General features: G+C 42.2%; 1 protein-coding gene across 1 annotated transcript; it reads left to right on the top strand.

The window, feature by feature from the left end:
• The first annotated feature begins 10,098 nt into the window (after positions 1 to 10,098).
• On the top strand, positions 10,099 to 15,104 carry PRLHR (prolactin releasing hormone receptor). Its single transcript, XM_030951573.1, has 2 exons — positions 10,099 to 11,246; positions 15,081 to 15,104. Exon 1 carries the CDS (start codon positions 10,170 to 10,172, stop codon positions 11,202 to 11,204), a length of 1,035 nt encoding a protein of 344 aa, XP_030807433.1. The 5' UTR covers positions 10,099 to 10,169; the 3' UTR covers positions 11,205 to 11,246; positions 15,081 to 15,104.
• Positions 15,105 to 22,283: the final 7,179 nt, after the last annotated feature.

Below are 22,283 nucleotides of genomic sequence, written 5' to 3'. Positions count from 1 at the left end.
TTTTCAATTAAAATACTCAATGAGAACAACAAAAAAGAAAGAAAGAAAAGCTTAAATAAATACAGGTACTTCAGTCCTTCTGAGCTTTTAACTATACATCTTATATAATCACCCCCCATCAACAATGCTTTCTTTACTGTTTTTGAGGTACACCACTTCTCTTCAAGCTTTCAAAAGAATAGGAATAATATTTCAGTGCTCCAAAAGAATAATTGAGAGGCAAGAATTCAGTGGGGCTTTTTTCCTTCTTCATTTTCTATTAGACAGAATACTGTATAATACTTCTGCTGAGTAAAACTCTAACCAGGCTTAAAAGCTCTTTTTCCTACTAGAACAAAAATAGGAACCATTATTGATATAGAAAATAGTTTTGGCCTTTTTGAAGGTACAATAATGTGGGCATCTTCAGAAGAGGCTTTGGAGTAGCTTGTTGCCTAGAGCTGTGTATTTTGATTTTGTCTGCTCAAATCTGGCTTTAGAATGTTGGAAAAGAAACAGGAGAAAGGGAGAATGGTTAATTAGAAATTTTTATCTTCTTGTTCCTCTTGAGTGATGACACCTCATATAGTAGTAGGGAAAGATGGTCTGCCTACATAAGACATCAGCAGATCTGGATTCCCTTGTCAGTTCTACCAGGAATTCCTATCCTGCTCCAGGGTAAAAATTACCCAGGCTCAGATTCATCCTCCCTGGAGAGGAGTTGGCAGTGATCTTTGCTTAGTCTCAGAAAGACCTGTTCCTTATCATGTTTAAAATGCTGTGAGCTTCTGGGCTTGTTCCATTTGCAGTGATTCAGTTGTCTTCTGTTTGGGCATGTCTTGCCTTGTCCTATTGCAAGTCCCTCTGCACACCTGGAGAACTGCTTGAGCAATAGGGTTAAAATAATAAATGGGTCCTATATAACAAGTATCAGCTCACTTTTATGGGGCTTTTTTAGATTACTCTAATGAGGATATGGCTCTCATGAGTCACTACTATTGGGAATGAAATATCTGGAACAACACTTATGTTTCTTAACAGGAAAGATTTATTTTGCTGCCATGATGAAACAAAATATATGTAAATTGATGTAAGAATTATAAACACCTGGGGCATGCTGGACCTCACAGATTTCAGCTAAGCTCTCATCCATTTGTTATTTTGACATTACAGTGCTTATCTGCAAGTTTTTGGCAAAATAATTTTCCAGGTTAAGTCTCCCAACTGCTTTGTTTGATGAGTATGATTTCACTATAATTCATCATCGTCAGAAGGTGGTCACATCCAGCCCTGAAGTGAGTGACCATGGATAACAAACACTTAGAAATCTTGCAAAGTAAAAGAAATTTGTTATTTAGAATAAAAATACCCATGGAAAGATGGATATATTATAGGATAGGTATTTATAGTAGCAACTGCAGGTTGAAGTCTTCTAATTGATGGGAGTTTAACCAGTGCATTCAGTTGAAACAAGAGTGTTCATAAAATTAGAGCTAAACTGTGACTCTTAGTGCGGCTCATGCACTTGACAGAGCTCATGGGTAAGAACTGTTCTCCCATCACAAATGCTGTCACAAAATAAAAAACCCCACAATTCTTTAAGAAAGACATTAGGGGAAAGCTACTATGAGATTAAACTCTTAATCTAAGAGCAATCAGGCAATGGGAGAGCATTCATGAGGAATAATCACACTTACAAACATAAGCTGAGGAACTCTGCAGATGAGGCTGGATTCCTTCTTGGTAGGACTCATTAAAGAGTGGAAGAGTATCCAGAGGAGAGGCTGACAGAGGTGAGACAGAAGGAGTCACAGTAAAGGAAATCTGATGGTCTTTGTGGTTTCAAACTTCTTGTGTTCAATAAAAAATGGGGGAAGCTGACAGAGCTGCAGAGAAATATTCTAAAGCAATTATGTTAAAGAAAACAGCATGGGAGAAACTGGACAATGTTGAAATCTGCAGCAAAATTCACACTGATTTTCACAAGAAGAGAATCTTTAGTCAGTAATATTGCCATTTTATTGCCATTTTTAACCAGCTACACATATTAGAATAACAAGAAGGAATAAACAGCAGAAGTGGTGTGTGGGGGCAAGTCATGGAAGTAGGAGTCATTATGAAGTAATCATTCATCTTCTGTGTTCCTCTAATTCCTTCCATATTTATCCTTCTTGACTTCTTTTACTCATCTGACAGTAGATGCCTTTAATGGCTGCTGTGAGCAGAGAAAAATAAAAAAAAACCCAAATTCTACTGTGGAAGAGAAATGCAGAAAAAGAAAGAGAATAAACCCAGGTGTTGAAGCCTAGGTAGGAAGGATCAATACACATACACGCATACAAAGAGTGAGGGAATAGTCCTGAGAGCAAATATAGATCTCTACATTTTGAGGGAAGATGATCATGAACCAGCCTGGCTGTGAAGATGCTCTAAAAAGTTTTATTTTATTGTTTAAAACATCCCTTCCTTGTTATTAATGTAACCGTACTAAAAACATGCAAAAGGCTTCATCAGAAGTTCTGTTAAATTTTATTCTGATGCTGTAGGTTATAAAAGTCTCATCTCTCTTATCCTCTTTCTCTTTTTTTTTCTATAAACAGGAATTTGCATGAGAGAGCAGAACAACTCAATTCTAAATAGTGTTCTTATCTCTACATAATATTATTATGCAAACTATAATCAAACTAGATGACAGTCCTCCAGACAAACCTTTAGTATTAAGAGCTTTTAAAGCTCCCAGGCAGATTGTTGTTAGTGGGATAGTTAATTAAATGGAAGTTGGATTTTATTACTTTTTATAAACAACATAGGGCAGGGAATGATGTTGGTCCTCTGGGTTTTTTTCCTTTCTGTTTGACAAATATTAATTGAACGCATTGTTCCATGAAATCAGCAAGTTTGCTCATGGCAACGTGGTTGCTAAAGAACATCAGGTAGCTGTTGATCTCTTCTGTCCTTTACCCATCACTAGGGTAAATGGAAATTTTGGGATGGCGCAGTGTGCTGGGTTTTGCTGGGATATAGATGATTTTCCTCACAGTACCTGATAGGGGCTGTTGGATTTGAGCTGGAAACAGTGCTGATAAAATGTGCCTTTCAGGGGTGCTCTGGGCTGTCCTGCTTTGTCACACGGAGAGGGACATGAGCTCACCCAGTGTGGGGGTACCAGTCATTGGTTTTTCTGGGTCTGGATTGAATGCACTTGAGACAGTAATTTGTGTTTGGACTCAAGTGTTTATTATTTCTTATCAGTAAAACAGTCTCACTACTCTGAGTTGAGCATCTTTTCATTAGAGGGCACAAAATGGCCAACAATCTCTGGTTACAAGGTCTTTTAACACTAAACTATCCAATTAAGAACTGACACCTAGATTATTTTCCCTTTTAACCCAATAACTGATCCCACAGAGCCCACAATGAGGACTTTTCTGCCCAATTACAAAATGCCACCCAAACCCATGAAGAAGAAGGAAGAAGAAGCATGAAGAAGAAACCCAGGATGACACCCTGTGCCCTCCATCTCCCTTCCATCCACAACATACTAAAAATCCCAAAACTGCAATTTCTCACCAAGTGATATACCTACACTACTCTCTATAATCTATTTCACACTTTTGCGGATTCTAGTTTCTCTTGAAGTCTAGGAAACTTTCTCCACGAATGAGGGTCAAAGTCAGTGCTCCCCTGGGGGTCAGTGCACCCCAGAGCAGACAGAGAAATATTCCTGGTGCCCTGGGTTTCCACAAGCCTGGGGTAAAGCTGCGGCTCTGCGGGCTCTGTCCGTGGTCCTGGAGGTGCCGCTGTCCGTGGTCCTGGAGGTGCCGCTGTCCGTGGTCCTGGAGGTGTCGCTGTCCCTGGTGCTGCAGGTCCTCGCTGTCCCTGGTGCTGCAGACTCCGGGAAACCTCCCGGAGGTGTTCAAGCCCCTCTCCACTGACACCCAGGGTGCTGCAGAGGGGCAGGTGTTTCTCCGCGGTGCTGCAGAGCAGTGTCGTGGGCAGGGCAGCGTTTTATCCCCTCAAGCCTCAGCTATTGGGTTTTTTTGGCAGCCCTCTGCTGCCCCAGCCTGAACTGCTGCAGGACCCTGGGGTGTGCAGGGACCCTGACTCCCGGCTCTTCAGGGCTGCAGGGAACAGCTGGAGCATGAAATTTCTCCAGGCTGAGCATCCAATCTGCAGATGTTTGTGGCAGGCAATTCCCACGATCTGCTCTGGCTCGGGGCACATGTTTGTATTGCTCTCTGCATCCCTTCAGGAGCTGGGAGCAGAGCAGAAATGCCAGTTTTTCTGGAGCGGTAGGAATTGGATCTGATGCGTATGCAAATCTGCCTGCATACTTTTCCATTTTTAGCCTTCCTCGTAACAACCTTTAGATCAGAGACATTCAGATACCTTTTCCCAGGTGAGTTCTGACTGAGCTATAAAAACAAAAGAGCATTTTACCAGGATGTGTCAGCAGTATTGCCTAAAATTACAGTTATAGATGAAGAAGAAAACTTCTAGCTCTGATATTCCTAAAGACTTTGCCCCAGGGATTTGTCTGTTTCTTTGCTTGTTTCCTAGTCCTATCCATGGGAATGCTGAAGACAACGGCAGTCTCTTACTGTAACATGATATGGGTCCATTTCAGTCGTGGGTTTACAGAAGAATCTGTAGTAAAAATCTGAAATTCTATTGCTGTCTGTCCAGTCAACTCACAGATGGTCAACCAGACCCTATTTTTCAGCAAAATTCTGCTTTAGCATGCTCAAGCAACATATTAAATACAAACTCCTCTTTAGTCATCCTAATGTTCAACTTATGTCTCCTGTGCTTACTTAGAAATTAAAAAATATCAACCCCCTCCTCCCCCAACAACAGCACAAACACACAGAGAAACAAAAAAAATCAGCTTTTCTTGGTCATTAATTCCTGTGTGAGTTTGGCTGAGAAAGAAAATATTAAGGGTTTGGGGATGTGGGGGAATTAGGACTGCTTGTGTCAAGTCTCTCAGCAGTAATTTTGTAGGAAGGCAGATCAGATAAAGAAGAATCAGTGATTGCACTGACTGAAGTGCCTTGTGGCTGAAATTATTTTACAGAGTGACTGTGCTGACCCTGCCTTTCTCCCTGCTTTGTAAATCAGCTGCTCTGAGTGGGTGCTGAGACCAGCAACAGGAAAAGTCTGTCTGGCAAATATTTAAGTGCTGTTCTAGTACACCTTCACAGGCACTAGTGCAACAACCTCCCCATTGAAAAATGACAAAGAATACTACAAACATAATAAGACTGGGTGTGAGCTGTGCCCATGCATGTGGGTGTGCAGGTATAGAAACTTTAATTCTATCTTTTGAATTCTCTCTTCCTATTATCAATGGGAATACTGCTGAAAAAGGTGATAATGGAGTTATTTTCAAGTAGGAGTGAGAACAGTCTGTAGCCTGTGTTGATGAAGGATGGAAAGGAACCTCCTGAAACCCATGCCTCATGCAAGAAATCAGTCCACATAGATGTTTTTATCCCCCATAATACACTGGTTGTTCAAAAGGCAAGCCATTACAAGGGGCAATTTGTTGCCCTCCAACCTAGAAGTGTTCTACTTTCCATCCTAAATTTGCCCAAAGTGAATTTGTTCTTTCATTAGTGTTATTCCTTTCTCTAAAGATGTGTTTTCCTGCCCTGGAGTTTACTATCCTCCCCAGTGCTTTTAAAGAATACAGTGCAATTCTGCCCTGGTGAATAGACACTTATAGCAACAAAATTGTCCTGAGGTTGTAGAAAGTAGAGGTGAATTCAGCCTGAGAACTCTCACAGAGCAGTAGATTTTCTTTTGTTTGCATTTCAAATGCACTGCCTGCTCCTTTCTATAGAGCCACAACACAATTTGCTGTGTCCTAAGCCACAGTGAAAATTATTAGTATGGTGACCTTGATTTTGTCTTTTATGACAGGTTTTTCTTTTATTCCCCCTCAGACTTTCAAAGTTTCACTGCTTAATTGTGCAGTCATCTGCTATGTCATCTCTGATTCCAAACTTGATGTTTCTACCAAATTGACTTGGTGCTTTTTGTGTTAATATGGTAAAATTAAAAGGGCTAACAAGGCTGGTCAATCCTAAACAAGGTTCTTGAGCCCCACAAATAGTTGCTGTCTTCTGGTCCAATTTCTTTGTAGGTGCTCCTCTTCTTTGCCTGCCTCACAATTCTTAGGATATTTCCTCTGGTATAGATGATGGTTTCTTATAAGTTACACAAACCCAAACTGAAAACTGTTACATATGCTATGCTGAAAAAATCACTGAGAATAGATGGAAAGTTAATTTCACAAAATCTTCCTTTGATGTCCTATTCTGTCTACTCTCTCATATGTTTTCATCTGTCCTTAAATCTAGTCTAAAATCTCCTACAAATCAGACTACAGGACTTTCACTTTATGTACTCTTTTCATCTATAGTGATTTTTTTTTTAATCTCAGTCCTGTGTTTATCAAAGTTTGATGCCTTGAAATTGAGAAAAGCAGCAGCAACAACCAAAAAACTCCTAGCCAACAACAACAACAACAACAACAAAAAATCCCCAAAACAACAAACAAACCCTTCCCTCCTTAGTTGTAAACATGGTTCTAGAGTTTAGGGACTGTGATGTCTCACAGGGACAGATAGGATGCATTTATATGCTTAAATGGGTGAAGGACAAGCTTCTCTGACTTGAAATTGTTGTGTGAAATAAAATCTTGTTCCCTGGCTGCCCAAAAGAAGAATTTGGTAAAGGAACCCCCAAATGACATCATTCAAAATATGCAAATAATCTGTTTTAATTATAGGCTCTGCAAGTATCACCTGAGCTGTTCTGCACAGAACATTTCTGGAAGAATGTGAAAGAATTGTTAAAGTAGATGTGTGATGCATAAAAGTTGTGGTTTATGGAAAAGAAGACAAATAAACAAGAACATGGAAAAGTAACAGCTGAAACTGTGAGACTTTAATGATGGAAGAAAATGCTTTGATCTGTAAAGCTTTAAAGCAACATCCAATGTTTGTACTCAGTTTCTGTGTGGAGCTGGACAGGTTACCATAAGAGATTATGAAAGTTCAGCTGTGAAACATTTCTGTGAAGTGTTGGTCTGGCTCTAAATATAACATAACATCAAGGACAACCAGGGCTTCAACCAGGCACTCATCATCATTCCTGTGTGTGACACCCTTATACACTTGGAATGTCAAAATAGTTCTAATACAACAGTAATGCAGTTTCTGTGACCTTTTCTCTTTTAATGAGGAAATTCTGCATGTGAAAAGGACTTACAATCTGTTCAGGAAGGACTTTGTCAGATAGCCTTGGAAATTCTAAACAAAATTAATATTTGTCATTTTAGAAGGAGAAAAGATTTCCTTGGGATAAATTGCTGGAATACTTTTTCTATTCAAGCCCTTATTAAATATTATCTTTCCAGACCTTGACTGTGGCATACAGCAGAACTGAAGACATTTTCTGCCTGAAGCCAAAACAAACAGAAAATCACTGAGAGAAATAGGTGAGAGCCTTCAAACAAAAGGTGCATCGGTTACTGGTTTCAGAGGTGAAGAAAATAAATTTAAAGACAAGGGAAAATGCAGGAACATTGCCTGGTACAGCTTTAAAAAAGAACATACAAGGTCAGTTTTGTGACCTGAGCATTAAGGTGACCTTGAAGGCTTCTTGAGAAGATACTGTGTTTGATTTGTCTCACATAGCGAAGAATAAACCTTTTTCTCATAGGAATACAATATTTACAGGATCTACTCTGCAGCTCTTGGGAATGAAACAAAAAATTCACTTAGTTAAAAATGAAATTTTCAATTATTTAATTTGCAATTATATTCGTGTGAGGCTTCTTTCCTGGCACAAACCTTGTCATTCCAGGAGGATGTGGGCAGTATGAAGGGATGTGGGCAGTATGAAGGGATGTGGGCAGGATGAAAGCCTTTTAACATATGCCCCTCTTCATTTTTCTATGGTTTGGCTTCTACAAGGGGCCATGTACAAAGCCTACTGCAATCCTACTTTAAACCAGGCCATGCTTTTCTCCCCCATTAAATGGAACTAGTGAATTGATGGGCTTTAGGAATTCTGCAGCATGCTGCTTATCACTAAGCATTGTGGTTGCACTGGGTGGTGACAGCAGTAGGAATTTCCCATTTCCTTGCTTCTTTGCAACCTCTCCCCTCAGCTCCCTCTCCTATTGTGGATTTGAGTGTGTAGAGACAAACAGGTACTGAGTTCCCCTGGGTCCCACATGGCTCAGAGAGGTGAGATTGGACTCTGAAGTGGGCTATAACATCCCATTTTTAGTCTGGGTCATGGCTTGGTGACTGTAGCCATGAAGTGAAGGATGACACTCCTGAGCAATGAGGTTACATTCTTGTTCTCCCCTCAGGCTGGAATTACAGCCATATTCCAGTCCATGGCATAATCTAATCCTGGATGCAACAGCACAGAAGCAGCACTTGCCATGCTTGAATATCCCACCCTTCACAAGCAGAATGTCTCTGATCAGAACAAGGGCTACACAAGATTAATTTCTAGTTTAGGATTAGAGAAAGGAGTAGGACAAAAATGAAGTCTCTTTAAAATTCTGATTTATGTCAAATGACATCAAATCAAAAGGATTGGTTCTGCCCATAACCTCCTAGAAAATGATGGGTTAATATTTCCTTAGTCTGACTAGAACATAAACTGTCATTTAAAATTGAGTATAAATCCCCTGCGTGCCCTGCAGTACCTAACAATATTCTCTGCTCTGAAGCATTCAGAAGTTAGGCTGCTCCATGGATGTTTTTAGTTTCTCTAGCTGGTACAAATGGATGCAGTGGATTTTCGCTGTTTTTCACCAGATGAGAACCTGTACCTGGGTTAAAATGGAGAAGAGTTAAGGGAGAATTAGAAGAATAGTCAAAAGCTGGATGGGGATGTCACATTAAATGTTCTGCAAGCACTTACCCTGAGTTTTCTGCTTTCTAATATCTGAACCAAGCAAAACAACTATAGATTGTTTTACAGATCAGTTAGCACTTTTCTGGTATAGAAAAGGTTAACAAATTAATACAGGAATGAAGAAAATACCCCAAATATTTTTGGGTCTAGCTGAAATACTAGTAGAAGTTTGCTGTACTTCTCTGCAGGTGAACCCTTACATCTAACCTATTTGGATGCTAATATTTCCTTAGAGATGCTCACACGTGTTTGTTTACTTTTAAAGATGTGTAAATCCTACTGAAAATAGCCACAGTGGGTGAGTAAACATTGTAGCACCAGTGGAAAATAAATTTAAGTAAAATAAGATCCTTTGTGCTACAAGCTAAATGCACATTTCTAATCCTAACTTCATTCACAGGTACATAGCTGAGACCCTCTAGTGGCATAAACATTTATTTGCCTTCAGCATGTGATTAAAATTCTATTTTACCGTCACATTATAGCAACAAAATTACAGGTAGTATTTTTGGACACTCTGGGGGCTCTGGAAAAGCTAATCTAGGATTAGATACTGTGCAGGTTCATGTTAATGAAAGTAAATTGATTTTTAGATGTGAGGAGCAATAATAGATGCACTGGAAGGAGAGGGGAATTTTTGAAAGGATATTCTAGAACTAATTACTATCAGCAAAAATACACCAAGACCAACGTAATACCCAGGGCAGCCAATGGGGATAAAAGCTTATACATAAATCTATCATGACCTAGTAGTGAAGACTGTTTAAAAACAGTGATCTCCACTTAGCTTGTAAATGCACATCGCCCTCTTTCTCATATATTCTCTCTCTCTCTCTCTGTCTCTGACACACACACACATAAACGCTCCTGGATTTGCAGAAGACAGACATCTAGGGCACTCCTTGGCATCCACAGGAAAATCATATGGGATTAAAAACCCCCAGCAGTAAGTACCCACTGTATTAAATGTTTATTAAGTGGCATGCTGTCAAAAGCAAGATTTAATAGTAAATACAGGAGGACTTTAATGGAAATTGGTTGTATTTGATTTTTCTTAGGATTTGCTGAAAGCTGCCTCTCGAGGGTTACAAGTTCACCTTTTGCATTTCCAGCTGCTTGTTTACAATCCACGTGGCAACCTCTGGACAGGCAGTGATCCATCCATTATCCCCACTGATTGAGTGCAGGAGCAGCGCAGTGCTAACTACTTCACTCAGCTGACGGCAGACAACAAAAGGAGGAAAATGATGAATTCGGACAATTTAACCTCCCAAAGCTTCCTCTCTGCGATTCACAGCAACACCAGCAATTTATTCTCAGGGCTCCAGTTTGTTCAGTCCTTCAAGCCACTCATCATCCCCTGCTACTCGCTGGTGGTTTTTATTGGTGTCATCGGGAATTACCTTCTCATCTATGTCATCTGCAAGACAAAAAAAATGCACAACGTCACCAACTTTCTGGTAGGCAATCTGGCTTTCTCAGACATGCTTATGTGTGCCACCTGTGTGCCCCTGACCCTGGCCTATGCCTTTGAGCCCCGGGGCTGGGTTTACGGGCGCTTCATGTGCTACTTTGTTTTCCTGATGCAACCCGTCACGGTGTTTGTGTCTGTGTTCACCCTGACTGTCATAGCTGTGGACAGGTACTGTGCCACGGTGTACCCCTTCCGCAGGAGGCTCACCATCCCCATCTGTGCTTACATCCTGGCTGCTATTTGGCTGCTAAGCTGCACTTTGGCTGCCCCAGCCTTGGTGCACACCTACCACGCAGAGTTCCCGGAGCTGGACTTCTCCATCTGCGAGGAGTTTTGGTTCCACATGAAGAGAGATCGCTTGGCTTACGCCTACAGCACCCTCATCATCACCTATGTATTGCCTCTGGCTGTCATCTCCCTGTCCTACCTGAGGATCTCAGTCAAGCTGAAGAACCGTGTAGTCCCGGGCAATGTCACCCAGGGCCAAGCTGAGTGGGACAGAGCCAGGAGGAGGAAGACTTTTCGCTTGCTGGTCTTAGTGGTGGCAGCCTTTGGAGTCTGTTGGCTGCCCCTGCACATCTTCAACATGATAAAGGACATTGACATCAGCTTGATTGACAAGCAGTACTTCAACTTCATCCAGCTGCTGTGCCACTGGTTTGCAATGATGTCTGCTTGTACCAATGCCGTCCTCTATGCCTGGCTGCATGACAGCTTCAGGGGAGAGCTGAAAAAAATGTTTGCCTGGAGGAAGAAGAAAATTGGACCCGCTACAAACTGCATTATGGCCAGTGTGGTGCTGTAAATGAGAGCTGGTGGGAGTGCACCTCCTTTGTACATGAACATTGTAAGTCTTTTCTGCTTTTAATTAGTCCTCATTCCTGACATTTGTCCTTAGGGCTCAATTATAACAACACAAGTCCCATGTGCACCTCCACTTCTAATGGAGAATGACAGGCAGATGTCATGCCTCAAAAATATCTTTATTGCTTTGATTGGTGTTAGAAGACAAGGAGATGTGAGCACAATAAGATGCAGGGATCCTTTCTATCTGTGTTGGATATTACTGTCAGTACAGACATGGGTTTTGGGGACAAAGAGAAGCAAGGATGAATAGAAAACCTGAATATCTCAAAGAGGGAGTGTTTTGTATTGAGTAAAAATTAAACCTGTGTGTCTACCCAGAGTCCATTCCTTAGCACAGGCTCTAGGGTAGAGGACTCACAGCATTCCTGTAGTCCTTTTTGGGTTTGGGTCAAAAATGTTTCCTCATGCAGCCCCAATTTGCTGACGCTACTGCAAGTCAGCTGTGCTGTCCCCACAGCCTTGACAGAACTGAGATGAATTCATCATTCCTTGAGGAGCTGATTTTGACATGTGGCAATGCTGCCATCAGCTTTGACTTCCAGAGAGAGCCGGAGGCTTTGGCACTGCCCTTCTGGAGGTGCCCCAAGAGACAGAAGGGGCTGTGGGTATTGAGCCAAGCATGAGCACTGCATGGCCAGTCAAAGAAAGAGCTGCCAAACACAGAGGAGGGGCAGGCACTCTCCTTTGGAGGAGTTTGATTTTGGGAAGAAACAATTTCCTTCTACATTCACCTTTCAAAAAAGCTATAATCAGCCTAATGGTTTCTAGTGTGTTCCTCCCTGAAAATATCTGGTATAACAGTTAAGTGCAGAGGACAAAGTTCTGAGAGGTTTCTTCCAGCCTGCTCAGCTGCAATCGGGGATAGCATGAGAAACTTCCTGGCACTGAACCTCCATGAGCCTAAAAAGCAGCACAACCCAGGGGCAGCTCTGGCCAGCAAGGGGGCAGCAAGGGGGCAATGCAGATGGACAGGAGGGGAGGGGGAACAGAGAGGATGGCTGCTTTAGTTTGTGAATGTAATCCTACTGTGAATCTGTGAAAATCATTTTGGTCATCGTGTTTCAGTAAAATTAATCTGATTAAAAAATCTCTCAGATTCGTATGCACACCCTGTGAAAAGTGCTGGGAAAACATTTGAAATCCCATTTCACAAACTTGCTACAATTTCAGGTTGTTTTACTGCTTGTAATGAGGACATTAAAAGCTGATTACAGAGGCACTGAATGAAGAAGGTCCATTTAAATTAGGTATTACTTGCATTCACTCTGTGATTATGCGTGCCTGCCTTCCTTACCTCTATTTAAAGATTTGAGTGACCTTCTAAAGAATGTTTTTCTTTTGCTGAATTTCAGGAAATGGTTTTTCCTTGAAGCTCAAAATAGTAAGTTACTGGAATAAGTGGTCACTTTGAAAAGGCAAAAAGCCCACTTCCAAACAAACTAACCTAATTTTAAAAGCTTTTCAATCTCATTTTCAGGACTCTTTTAAAGAGTACAGAGAGCAGGGCACCAAGGGAGCACTGAAACAACAATGCAAAAAACAGCTTCAAATAACAAAAAATCCTGCTTTTTAGAGATTGTTCTTCTATGAAATTAAGTAAATTCAAACTGCTCATTTTTCAGTTTGTAGAGGTGAATTAATATTGATTGTGGCTCATAATGTCTACAACCTCCTGCACTAAATACAGACAGTGCTGTCACCCAGAGGGATCCAAAGCCCAGTGGAGTCTTCCCAGACTTTCTAAACCACAGCAGTCCTGGGATCTTTTCCTCCTTACACATCATATTTCCCCTCATTTCTCATCACTGCAGTTTGACTTATTCATGTTCTCTCTAACGATAATGACTGGGGATGGCAACTGCCAAGAGCTGCATGAAGCAAACAAGGATTTCTCTCTCTATTTGCTTTTCCTTGAGACAGAAATGAAGGGCTGCTCAGTGCACAGATTGTTCCCACAGTGACAAATGCAATCTCTCTTCAGGCTGCCGCTGGAGCTGCTCTTAGAGCTGTGCCAAGGTCTGGCAGCTCCTGGAGATGCCCAGCACAGCTGGCACCCTCATCTAAGAGCTGGTTTAACCTGTACATGCCCTGATTCTGTCAGGATGGGAATTTGCAGCAGAAAGCTCAGAGCCTGCTCTCATTTCAGGCCCTCCTCGCAAGCAGGTTTTCAGATGCACCCTGAAATTATCTGCATTCCCCAGCTGTGGGCTCCTGAAGCTCCTTCTCTCTCCTCCACCTCAGCCTTGGTCTACCTCAGTGGTCCTGCAATGCTATTTTTCCAGGCTTTCCCTGCACAAAGGAGGTCCAGTCCTGAGCTTGAGGTCTGGGGGTTCCAAAGCACAGCCACATTCACTGAGCCTCAATTCTGTTAACTGAGCCCCAAGAATCTCTGACCAATTTAATTATTGTTTTTTTCTGATATCCAGAGAAATAAAGAGTAATAAGATTTAGAGGCATGTTGATGCACTTCTGTAATCCAGTTATTCAAATGAATATATTGAAAGCTGTCATGTGAAACGTGTTTGCTAATCTCCACCCCTCTCCAGGGAGCTGCTGCAGTTCTTGGAAGGACCAGGGCTCAACACTGAGGCATTTTTGGTGGTATATTTTTTAATTGCAGTTTAAGAAATCACGGCATGCTTTTATTTTATAGAGTAGCTCGGTTCAAAACTTGATAAACATATTAACTACTCTGGTGCTTGATCAAGCATAAACTACTCCCTGTGGTCTAGAGTGGGGCTGGCATTAAAAGGTGATGTGCTCGTGAAATACATAGAAAAGTAAGCCAGTGTTTGGTCAGGAATTAGATTAGAAAGTGACCAAAGCCCACTAAAGTTGAGATCAGGCAGTCAAAGGAAAGCAATAAAAACCTCAGTTAGGATCAGATAGAGTTGGTCTTTCCCCCACCTCAGGGATATTTACGCAGAACAGTCACCAAAAACAAGCTTGTCTGTGCAATGCATTGCTTTAAATAAATGTTCCTTGTTCTTGGCTGAAGAAAACTCAGAGTTATAGTTGCAGCAGGTTTGGGGAATGTCAATTTATCTGGGGGGAAAAAAGCAGCTCCTGCCATAAGGGCATCCCTCACAGGAGCAGGGTGAGCCTTTCACAGCTGATGGATGGACTGGGGAAAGCTGGGGGTTTTTATACCTGCTGGACAATAGGTGCTCTGTACAGTTTTAATTGAGAAAATTTTCCTTGTTGAGGTGCCAATGGTGAGTTGTAATTAGTTGTTTAAGGTGACAGAAGCTGAAAATGGCACACCTGCATCTTGAGATGAAAAAATGTGAAAGAGAGAACTGTACAATGCATCCATCAATCTCCTTATCAGATGAGAAGAAGGTAAAGACAAAAACAACATGCTGGTGGTAAAGCCACTGCCATCTTGGCCATTTCTGCATGAAGAAATGTAGTGCAAACTTTTACCTTCAGCCCTTCCCTCTCACTGCTCACAATCTTTTTCTTTTCTCAGGAAAAAAAAATATCACATTCCTCCTCCTTACCCTGGAGAAAAGGTTGCTCAAGGGTCAAAGCAAACATTTCTGACTTATGGAAGGCATACAGAGAGAGAGAGCTTTCTAAAGGGAAAAGGGCTTTTTAAAATGAAGAATATCCTCTTCTCTCTCCTTTCTGCAAGGCACACAGGCTCTGAACTGAACCATTTGCTGTGTGGATTTCCACCTGGCCTGGCCTGACACTTGCAGCTCTGGCTTTTGTGTTTACCTCAAGTAAATACTCTCCCTATGCTCAGTGACCTCATTTTGGGTCACAACCATCACTAACTCTGATCCTTGCACCTGATTTCCCTCCACAGCAACAAGATGCTTGACTGAAAGTCCCAGAGAGGAGCTGCAGATGCATCTGAGGTATCCATCCTATGTTAATGGGACTTTTCCTTTGGAAATCATTTCCACAATCCCTGTCTCAAGAGCAGGTTTGAAGTCTGTTCTTATGGGTAGTGACATAAACAGATGGGACAGGCTTCCCCAGGCTGATCTCAATAAAATTTTGTATTATTTGTTTCTCTGCTCTCCTTACTCTCCCTCAGACTTTTGAAGCCATTGATCAGCTACTCAGTGGAAGCAGGACCCTCAAGGTTGTTGCCACTTGAAATTAGGAATATTGGCATTTTCTCATGGCTCCCTGGGGAAGAAAAAGACATCTAAGTGCTCTCTCTTTTAGGAACCCACACAGGATTACACAGGGATTGGATATTAGGAAAATCTTTTTCTCCAAATGGCTGGTCAGGCATAGGAACAGGCTGCCCAGGGCAATGGAGGACTCTCCATCCTTGTTGGGATTTAAAAGATGTGTAGATGAGGAACCTGAGGACATGGTTTAGTGATGGGCTTGGCAGTGCTGGGTTAACAGAGGGACTTGATGATCTTAGAGGTGTTTTCCAACCTAAATGATTGAGGACTAACTACTTGATAGTCAGGCTGCCTCCCTACAGGGCAAAATGAGAGGTAAAGAGCATGAAGCTCAAATGTATCTCATTGAGAGTTATGTCCCTTTAGGATCTATAAATTTACTCTCTTCACCAAGAAGCAGATGGGATTGACTTTCCCTTTCTACAGCTTGCTTTGTCAAATTAAGTCAATGAAGTTAGTAATCTATACAAATAACAAAGCACACGCTCAAGAGCTCCCTGATTCATGTCTCCAGTCCATTGGAAATCAATTTGAGATCACTGCTACCTATTTGAAACTGACTGGGCTCTCCATGCTTTGCATCTTGTTTATGTTAATTATCCCATTGTAATTTCCCTGTGGTTCTTTGTTTTTGTTTGTTGGGTTTTGTTTTTTTGCTTCTTTGTTTTGGTCATTGTTTTGTTTTTGTTTTGTTTTTTTTTAATTTCTGCAGGGAACATCCAGAAGGAGATGATGCCAAAAATCTCTACACCTACATTTCCTACAGTTCCTACATTTCCATGAGGCACTGGAGCCAAGCAGCAGCAGGAGGACTGCAAAGAGAAGCTTGCAGCTTTCAGCGTGGAGATGATCTCTGCGTCTCCTGCTGAGCACAGCTCTGGGTCTCCAGAAAACATGCTGGAAAGGCAGCTGGTGGCTCCCAGCAGCAGGAGTGGTTTTAGTGCTGTGCTTTGTGAGAAGCTGGTGCTGGGGTGGGCTGGGCATCACCCAGTGCAGCTCAGCTTCTCCCCAGCAGCATCAGCACAAAGGTGACTGCTCTGGGGAGGCTGATCAGCCTGAGGTGCTGTCTCTCTCTCTAGAGCTTCCCAGCCACTGGAGATGTGTTTGTTTACTCCATCACACTCACAAGACAGGTGAAAATGTGAGAGCAAATGACATGGGAGCTGTGGTGCACTGTCCCAGGCTGCCACAGCTGAGTTTGTGACCTGCTGTGCTTGGGAGTGGGAAGGAGAAGCAACAGATTGTGCTCTGAACCAACCCCATCGGGGGCTCCCAGAGCCAGGGCAAGAAAGAAAGCAAAAATCCAAATTTCTGATCTTCAAGCTATCAATAACCAGCCAAAGGGTGAATCTGTAATCACCCAGAGGTTGCTCCTGTAGCACTGTAGGAGCCACTCAAGCCTTCTGAGAGCAGAGTCCCTCACCTGTGGCATGTCAGCTCAGTGTATTTGCTTTGTGGTATCCTTCTTCCCTCCCCTCACTCCCTCAGTGCAACAAGGGCAAGCCAGGAAAAGCAGGAACATCCCATTTCTGTACAGTCCAGAGGCACAGGAGTTGAGGGCAGATACACTTGTGAAATGTTTTTTTAATAAAAATAGTTGAAAGTTTAGGGATGGAGTTCCAAGGCAAGTGTTCGACCAACCCACTCCTCAGCAACTGGAGAAAACTCTGGAGGTAGTAAGATGACAAAAAATATCATATGCAAGAGCTAGCTATGAGCTAAATAACCAATATTTAATACTTACAAGGTATTTGAAATAATGACATGACAAAATTATCTCTCAGCTTTGGAATGATTTCCCCTTGATTATTGGATCATTTTAAAATTCAACATCTGTTGTTAATATGCATAGATTAAAAAAATAAAAATAAATTTGAAAGCATCTGAAGCACTCGAGAGCATATGGCAGACCTGTTTAATCTTAACAAGGCAAAAATATTATCATTGTGAATCACTCCTTCATTAAAACATATTAATGTCTGTTGTATAAAATAATGTCTATTTGTAAAAGCCTTTTGTGCCACCCATGCAATTGTCACTTGTCACAGCTAATTCTAGATTGCTTTGAAACTACCTCCTCTTGGAAAATTGTCACAGGCTGAGGACAGAGGAAATGCAAATCATCACCTGTCAAAGTTCTGAAAACAACACAAAGTGAGGGGAAGGTTTTGAAGACCTGTGTTTTGCTGTAGTGACAAAAATATGGGTTTCTTTGCTTTTAAGGCATTGTGGAAAGCGCTGTTCCAAACAGTTCTTACCCCCTAAAAACCTTATGTACAGTGTCTGACAAAATTTGCATTATTTCACAGTTCTTAACATTCTTTGCTTATTGCTAAATGAAGAAACTATTCACATGAACAGCTTAATTTACAGTGTTGAAAATAAGGATAATTAGGCAAGCACTTTCTCTTCCAGCTCTCTCATGAGGTATTTAAAAACAGGGATGGAAGGTGGGTTTGGAGGAGGCTGAATTGACACAAGAATGGTGTTTAAATTTTTGACAGTTGTGAATGAAAACTAAATGAAGAGTGTCAGTACAGCTTTCTAAATCTGAAGCTATTTACATTCAAATATTGAGACTCAATGAGGTGGATAAAAGATAATGTGGAGCTACACTGAGTTTCACAATTCACCTATTTAAAAATTGTTGCAAAAATGGCAAACCCTATAGATTACTGTAAACTACAGAGGGGAAATAGAATACAAGGGAAGTTCCAACATGTTTACTATTCTACAATATTCTCAAGTTCCCTTTTGGGAATTAGAAAAACTTAGTTTTGTTCCCTCTCCAGATCAGAAGCCCTCAGGATGCAGCAGTTCCTCCCTCCACACATTTTGTACAGTTTCTAGGAAGATGAAGAATCCCAGAGCTGAGATATCTTCTGCTAACAGCTCTGGGAGATTGGAGTCCATGTGGCACAAACCATGAGGCTGAGCACAAACACATTTAATTATTATCCTAATACAGAGTTAAAACCAAGCTCTGAATTTGAGCTAGTTGATTTATCCAGCCCCACCTCTTCACAAGAAATTAATACCAGTTTCCCTTCAGCATTCAGCATTAAAACATTTGATGAAGCGGCTGGATCTTTATTCACCAAAGTATTCTTGTAAATTATTCCTTGTTTCCCTGGAACCTGCTAGTCAGCTGTTTCCTCACTAATTCTCTCCTCATTAGAGAAACAAAACCTGTTTTCCCAACCTCCAGCATCCCTTAGATCCCATTTCCCAGCAGAACTCGGCCTCTGATGAACACAGTGACCTTCCACCACCATCAGTTGCCCCCAGCCCAGCAGGCAGAGCCTTTAAACTCACACAGGACCCCCCTGCCAAAAACTGACAGTGCTGCTGCAGGCTGGGGTGGGTGGGAGTGCTTTAGAGAAGGTTCAGCTCATTAAACAACAAGTTTCCCAAGGCTCTGTCATCAGGAGATGCAATTACATGAAGCCAGGCAGAGCCCACATACGCAAGACAGTGATTAAAATAAGTATCAGATACTAATAAAGCAGCTTATTACAACAGGATAAAAACGTCTTTCCTAATCTCTTTGGAAAATTAATACAGAAAAGAATTAATGAAAATTGATAAAAAAATATTTGTGGGTGCATGCAGAATTTGATATTCTACTTATTCTAGACTTCCCATTTCTCTCAGAGTCCTAAAATGCTGTCCACAGTTGTTGTGTTCTTTCTAAAAATGTTTCAGATTTCATTCCCATGGATTTATTATCCCCTTTTTTGTTCCAAGTGGGTCTCTTGCTCCTATTGATATTACCTCACCTATTTCCTCTTGCCCTGGCCATCTGAAACAGGCACCACACAAGCTTCAGGCCGTGTCACGTGTCCCGTTTGCAAACCTGGGATCTGCCTAAGCAAGGAGACAAATCTGTACTAATTACTTTCTCCCTTTTAAATGAGAAGGTATCAAAGCTATTTCTGTGACTTTAGATGGTGTCTATTTTTTTCCCTCTGTCCAGGCCCAAGGCCCATTCATAATGAGAACTGGGTTTGTTCTGAGAGGATTTACAGTAGAAAAATCCTTTTGACTCATTGCCTTGTTTTCTTTCATTGCTCACAAAGATTTTGTGCTTTCCAAGATTATTTTGGCAGTTGAAGGTAAGCTGACTGATAGACAAATCCTCGATTAGTCTTTTCCTTCCATTCTTAGAAACGGCATATATTTGCTCCTTTCTAGTCTTCTGATGCTTATTTACACCTCATGGCTTCCCTAAAATAACCCCAGGTGCTTCTGACATTAATCCTGTCATATTTTTCTGCAGCATTTTGGGATGAGATGCATCAGGCTCAGGCAGTGTGAAACTTTCCAGTTCTCCAATAGCTCCTTGTGCATTTTCATGGAGAGCATTATCCCAGTTAAAAGGGGGGCTACATTAACATTAACAAATGTTAATTCTAATCACTAACAAATATCAACTTAAAGCATGATGTTGGTGCTATTCTGTTTAGTTTGCTTCACTCTGAGAATCCTGTATGTTTTTTAGTCAGTTGCAGTGGATTTGATATGCAGATGCTTTACTCATTTGAGTAATTAAAATGATTAAAACTGCTTTGAAATCCAATTCTTTGCAATTACACACAACTTTTCTCATCCTGGCTTTCAAGTGAACAAATTTCCTTATGTAATTCCAGGCTATTAACCATGGAGCCACAGATTCTGGCACTTGGGGCATCACAGACAGGGGGTACCTGTTTAAACCCCCCACACTGCAGCTGTTGGCTGTGCTGTGGTGCACAGCAGCCCCTGATCCTGCCCTTGGTGAACCGTGAGCTCCCCGTGCTTGTGGAGTGATGGATGCTCTTCCACTGCCACCTCCTGGGCACGACCAGGGGCACTTGAGAGATGTGGTAATAAAAACATTGAACAAACTTGAAAATGTACTAAATCAAAGACAAAATATCTAATTTTGGCCACAGACTTGGACATTTTAAATCTTTCACTCGACCCTTTGAGCCTGACCCCAAAGCACAGCAGTGGGGGCTGCTGCAGAGACACCCTCAGCATGGAGAGATGACAGAAGTCTTCTGAAGATTTGCCTATAAATTATAGATTTTAAACAGTGTTTAAATATTCAGATTGACACTATAAAAGGAATACTCACAACCCACCAGGAATGGGGGGAGGCTGGGGGGTGGGGGCTGTAGAAACATGAACCACTCCCTTCACCACAGTGAGGTCTCTGAAGACATCCCCCTCTGACTTGGCCACCTGGCCTAATGATGACTTACTTTTAATTAAAACTGCCTTCAAAAGAAGATGCTTGATTAATGGCCTGGGAGACCTTGAAAATAGAGTCATTCCTGCAAGAGGAAGGTAATTAACTTTTTTAATCAGTAGGGGCTGACCTCAAGGTCTAGTGAAGGGAGTCATCAGCAAACTCACTCCCACAGACACATAGCAGAGCCCTTCTACATTACTGGAGACCCCAGGGAAAGGACTGGGAACTGCACTTGGTACACCCCAACCTGCAGAGCTGCCTCATCATCTCATCTCATCATCTCCTCATCCCACTGCCTGGCTGGGAACAGCCTGGGCACTCCCCTGGGGCAGAGACTCCTTGTGCTTTCTCCTCCATCACCTCTGACATGAGCAAAGCTCTGGCTCTTCTCATCTCACCCTGTCTCAACTTCCAATCAGAGACAGCATCAGTCTCTGCAGACAACTCCTCAGCAGCCCAGACTCCCCTCACTGTCTCACAGGGAAGAGCCTGGCAAACAAACTCAAATACGAAGACTAAAGGCTTTCCCTTGGCACATGCCAACAGTCCTGCAGCACAAACCTCAGCTTCTGCTTTCCTGTTCCTTCACCTGGCACAGATGGGGATGCCTGGCAGGGACAGCTAATCAGGTCTTGTCTGAGATTACAGTGAACTCCTGCCTTTCACAGCCTGTATCCTCAACCTGCTTTCTAATTCCCCAAAGGAGAGGGATTTATGCTTTCAGTTTTATCTCCAGTTAGTTAATGGTCCATTACTGTCAAAAGGACAGCAAGAAGTAAAATTCTGCATGATTTGTGTTAAGTAAAACCCAAAATCTGCAGAAGAGAATGTACCAGAGAGAGGGCACAGGGAGTGCACAGAGGTGTTTGCTGTGACACTTGTGGCTGCACTGTGGCTTGGTGCCAGCTCTACAGCCAGGCAGCACAGAGCAGCTCTGAGGTCTGCAGCCACCAGGACAGCTCAGAGTCCCTCCCCAGCAGGGTCCACACCTGCAGAAGGAGGCCACTTTAGGCCAGGAAGGACAATTCAGGACAGCTCCTAATTCTAAACCCCTCACTGCCTCACCACCAAACCCTGCTGGCCCTGGAAAGCCTGGGACAGAGATTGTGAGCTTTAAAGCTGCTGAGTGGCTTTCCAGCCATGCTGCAATTCCCTCCCTGCCAGCAGTGCCCACGGAAATCTGCCTCACCCTCTGGATGCAATCACGCATCTTTGAGGAGCCCATTGCACACACCATACAAATCCCCGCCAGCACTCAGAAATTTTACTGCCATTGCTTTAAACTGTTACATCTGCTGAGCTTCTAAGAGATCATGAATTTTTATATTTTTCCCCACTCCTTCTTCCTGCACACCTAGGAGCACTCCTCCCCAAGGAAATCTGTGCTTGTCCAGTAGAGCCCTGCCTGCTGGCATAGCCACAAAAAAGAGCTGTGCAAATCAGGACAGCACAAACCCATAAAGCTCACTTTTATCCCACATATTTACCCTACCAGGAAGACAATGTGAAACCCCCAAAACTGAAGGATCATTAAAATAAAAACAAACAACAAACAAACAAACAATCAAAAAACAATAAAAACTCCCCCTACCAATGGGCTGCATCCATGAACAAAACAGGACTTGTGTAT

The sequence above is a fragment of the Camarhynchus parvulus genome, chromosome 6, assembly GCF_901933205.1.
Source record: "Camarhynchus parvulus chromosome 6, STF_HiC, whole genome shotgun sequence".
NCBI classification, from domain to species: domain Eukaryota; kingdom Metazoa; phylum Chordata; class Aves; order Passeriformes; family Thraupidae; genus Camarhynchus; species Camarhynchus parvulus.
The sequence above is the reverse complement of the archived record's forward strand: the minus strand, read 5'-3'. Positions and strand labels throughout refer to the sequence as shown.